The sequence below is a fragment of the Zea mays genome, chromosome 3 (assembly GCF_902167145.1).
Source record: "Zea mays cultivar B73 chromosome 3, Zm-B73-REFERENCE-NAM-5.0, whole genome shotgun sequence".
Taxonomy (NCBI): Eukaryota; Viridiplantae; Streptophyta; class Magnoliopsida; order Poales; family Poaceae; genus Zea; species Zea mays.
This window is the reverse complement of record NC_050098.1, coordinates 92,563,768-92,567,441: the sequence shown is the minus strand read 5'-3', so window position 1 is coordinate 92,567,441 and position 3,674 is coordinate 92,563,768. Positions and strand designations below refer to the sequence as shown.

Sequence of the window (3,674 nt, the reverse complement as noted above, 5' to 3'; positions counted from 1 at the left end):
GTCACAGAAGGTGCGTGTTAAAGGATCTTTTGTGACGAAAGGCAAGAAAACGTCATAAATGTTGTGACGAAAACTATATTTGTCATAGAATCTATGACGCTCTAAATTGTCATAAATGAGGCCAAAAAACGTCATATAGTGTAGCATTGGACCAATGCCACGTGGCAGTCTTTTGACGAATATGTTCGTCATAAATGGGCTGACATGGCAGCTGAGGTGGCAAAAAAGTGTGACGATTAATTTCGTCACAAGTAGGATGAGGTGGCAGGTGACATGGCAACTGACATGTCAAACAATTTGTGACGAATATTTTCGTCATAAAGCATGATGACGTGGCAACAAACATGGTAGGTTCATTACGTTTTTAGTTCATCATTAATTAATAAAAATCAATATTCAATTGAATTCAAACCAAATCGTGCATACAATTTCATCAAATAACATGAGTGTACACAACTTTTCTAGCATCCACATAGAATTGACACATAAAACATCCAACACAAGTATTAAACATCAAATATTTTTAACTATCCTTAACTTAAATCCAAAAGTAAGTAGAATAGGTTCAACGGCCACAAGCATCAGTTGAGTACAATGTTCTGAAACATAAAAGTTGCTTGCATCATCCCAAAACAAAGCTCCACTCCACCATCTAGTTTAATTATTGGGGGGACCATTGACCTGACGCTCCAACTACATTAGAGAACAGAGAACACATGAGTGCTATGCATGGAAAAGAAGAGAAAAAAATCATCATCACTACATAAATATATAATGGCCAAAGGAGTAACAAAGAACTAAACATTCTACACAGAATCTTAATATATGAATATGCAAATATAAGAACTAGACAATCTAGCATTCAGTTTCTAAACCCTAAATCAACCTCAACGAAGTCGGTGCCAATGGAAAATAGACATGCTTACTAACAAAAGGTGTAGGTACATGGAGTATAGAATATTGTCTAAGAATATTGCACTATATCTAATCTCAAACTAATTTCTATTGTTCCAGAAACAAGACAAATACGACATCACCCTTTCCTACGCCGACGCTTTTCAAGTAATTTGAAAGCTATCAGAAAGCACAACATAACACATTAGACTGCCCAAGCTCTGCACACATTGCATTCAATGGCGGATGACGACACAAAGTTAAGGTGTTGCTATCACAACATCGAAAGGAAATTCACAACACAGTTTAAAGCAAATCATTACTAAAAAAATAGAGGATGAGTGTGAAAAATACCTTATTCAACTATGATCATAATCCATTTACAGCCAAATGTCATATAGAGATGGCAGACCCGTATCGCTGCATCAATGTACATGAAACAGGTTTTAGAAACAAAATCTTAATAAATTCTTGAAACTTGAAAGCATGACACAATATACAATATTAGCACACACTGGTTATGGCCAAACAAAAGAAGGAAAACCATGTACAACAGTTATGGCTGGAAAGGCTCACAAGAATATATTAAGTCTGAATATCAATAAATTGTGTATTTCAATCATCATACTAGCAATACCCTGTAGAATGGAGGCAGTAACCTATATATGGAATGTAAGCAGTTTAAGACAAACAAGGTTAATCGAAACAAAATAGATAAAACAAGAATGCCATGTACAATCTCTACTTCAAAAAAGATAAATTTACTGCTCCCAGATCGAGAACTCAATGGATGTGTAAAGTTTCCAAAGTTTCAGCCGGACACCATCGACAACGAGACTATGAATGCTGCATCACCTGAACATTGTTGCAGAGTTCAAATAGTGGAACAACAAGCAGTTTTAAATTCCTTAGAACAACAAAATACTCTCGGATAGGTGAACAATGACAAGTTTCTTGCACTCCTGTTCAACGAATTGGTCATTCTAGTTATGATCATAACAGCATAGGTAAGAAAATCTCCAGAGCAACAATGTACCATGGGAGTAATATATGGAGAACAGTAAGGATTAAGGATACATCAGTATCATGTTGATAAATATTATCTACATTGTCCTAGATGTCATAGGTGTTGATAAATATTATATGCACTCTCAGGATGAGGAACAATTTCAATATAACCTTCATTTTTCATGATAGAAAGCACAATCTCCATGTCACTTATATTCATTTGGCAACCATACGTCTTGTGATAGATGCGTCCCTTGGTTGAAGTTGAAGTTGTTGAACCAGACACTAAACTAGACAAAGCAAAAACATTAGATTGTTATATTCCACACAAGTAGCAATCACCACAAGCTCACACTAAACTAGACAGTTGAATATGATACATGGGAACAACGAATGTTTTCAGCTCGGAACTGCTACTATAAGAAATAGAACCACCAATGATCGGAGAGAGTGGTTTAGCTTGGAATTGGTGCATAGTTACTGCCAACTACCAATTAGTCTATTTTGCAACCTTCATAAACACCAAAGGCAATTCAAAACTGGTGCATAGTTACTGCCAACTACCAATTAGTCTAGTTTGCAACCTTCATAAACACCAAATGTAATTCAAAACTGCTTGACGCAATACCATCCCGAAGAATCATACTACATATATTATATATTTCGCACTGGTCAGTGGATGGATAATCTAACAAAATGGTATTTAACATATGTATTTATAGCTTTACAAATGGTCTGATAAATAAGTTTCCACTAATTATCATCTTTCATATATCCTCTTAATGTACCATGAAATTTAATCTTGGCAAAGAAAAAGATGGTGTCAGACCTCTAGAACGCATCCATAGTCCTTACTTCTTAAGTCATCAACAACCAAAATAAATTCAAAACCAAAGTTACTGAATGTGATCATGCTACAAGCAATTTCCATGCCCCATAGCAAGCCTACAACTAGATAGGCACCAGATCCACACATCACTAGTAAATTCTCCTCAAAATCTAGTGATAATTTTCCCTAGAAATTCACAATACCCACTAATACACAATTAAAGCAATTATTACAAGAGAACCTACACTTACAATACCATGACTGAGCAGAACCATCTAAGTGGCCAGGGCACTGGACAGGAGCGTGGGGCGTAGCTCGGACAATGGCCCTGGGCGGAGGCATGGAGCTCCGTTGGGCGGGGGTGGGTCTGCCGGGAGAAGCTCCTGGCCCGGCCTGGGCGGACCTCAGCACGGCGGTTCGGGGCATAACAGGGCGGTAGGCGTATGGGCGAAGCTCAGCCTTGGCGTTCCCCGATGTCGCGCCCGCGACTCAGTGGAGGCAGGAGACGGAAGGCGGACGGGGGCGTGGTCGCATAGGACGATCGACGACGGAGTTGGTGCTAGGCGGAGGCTCGGCCGCGGAGGCTCGACGTCGGCCGTCGGTGGCTTGGCTCGCTAGTCTGATCCGGCAGGAGTAGGAAATGTTATTAGGGTTAGGGATTATAATATTTTTTTGTTGATATCTTGTTAGCGGTAGAGGGGCTTCACTCGCGTGGGGATTTTGACACAATTTTAACTATTAACATCTAAATCGACGGTATTAACTTTTTAACACTACTTCTATTGTTCTTGTTAATAATAAATCATTTAACTAGTTCTTTATTTGTTTTGGCGCTACTTTTCACGTAATAAGTACTTTTTCCAAAAAAATGTCATACATATGAATATAAGATAAACAAAATATCTAATTAAAATAAATAAATATCTATTTTTTATTTGTAATA

The 3,674-nt window shown here is 38.0% G+C and overlaps 1 protein-coding gene across 2 annotated transcripts; it reads right to left on the bottom strand.

The window, feature by feature from the left end:
- Positions 1-360: 360 nt before the first annotated feature.
- LOC100381343 (uncharacterized) lies at positions 361-3,394 on the bottom strand. Of its 2 annotated transcripts, none has more exons than NR_182278.1 (4): positions 2,983-3,394; positions 2,074-2,192; positions 1,249-1,314; positions 361-693 (listed from the first exon to the last, which is right to left on the bottom strand). NR_182278.1 is itself a non-coding variant. In NM_001174211.2 (4 exons), the coding sequence occupies exons 1-3, from the start codon at positions 3,155-3,157 to the stop codon at positions 1,250-1,252; spliced, it is 354 nt and encodes a 117-aa protein (NP_001167682.1). In that variant the 5' UTR covers positions 3,158-3,394; the 3' UTR covers positions 369-693; position 1,249. The 2 variants fall into 2 exon arrangements, 1 of the variants encoding a protein (NP_001167682.1); NM_001174211.2 differs by having other exon boundaries at positions 369-693; positions 2,074-2,187.
- Between the last annotated feature and the right edge of the window lie 280 nt (positions 3,395-3,674).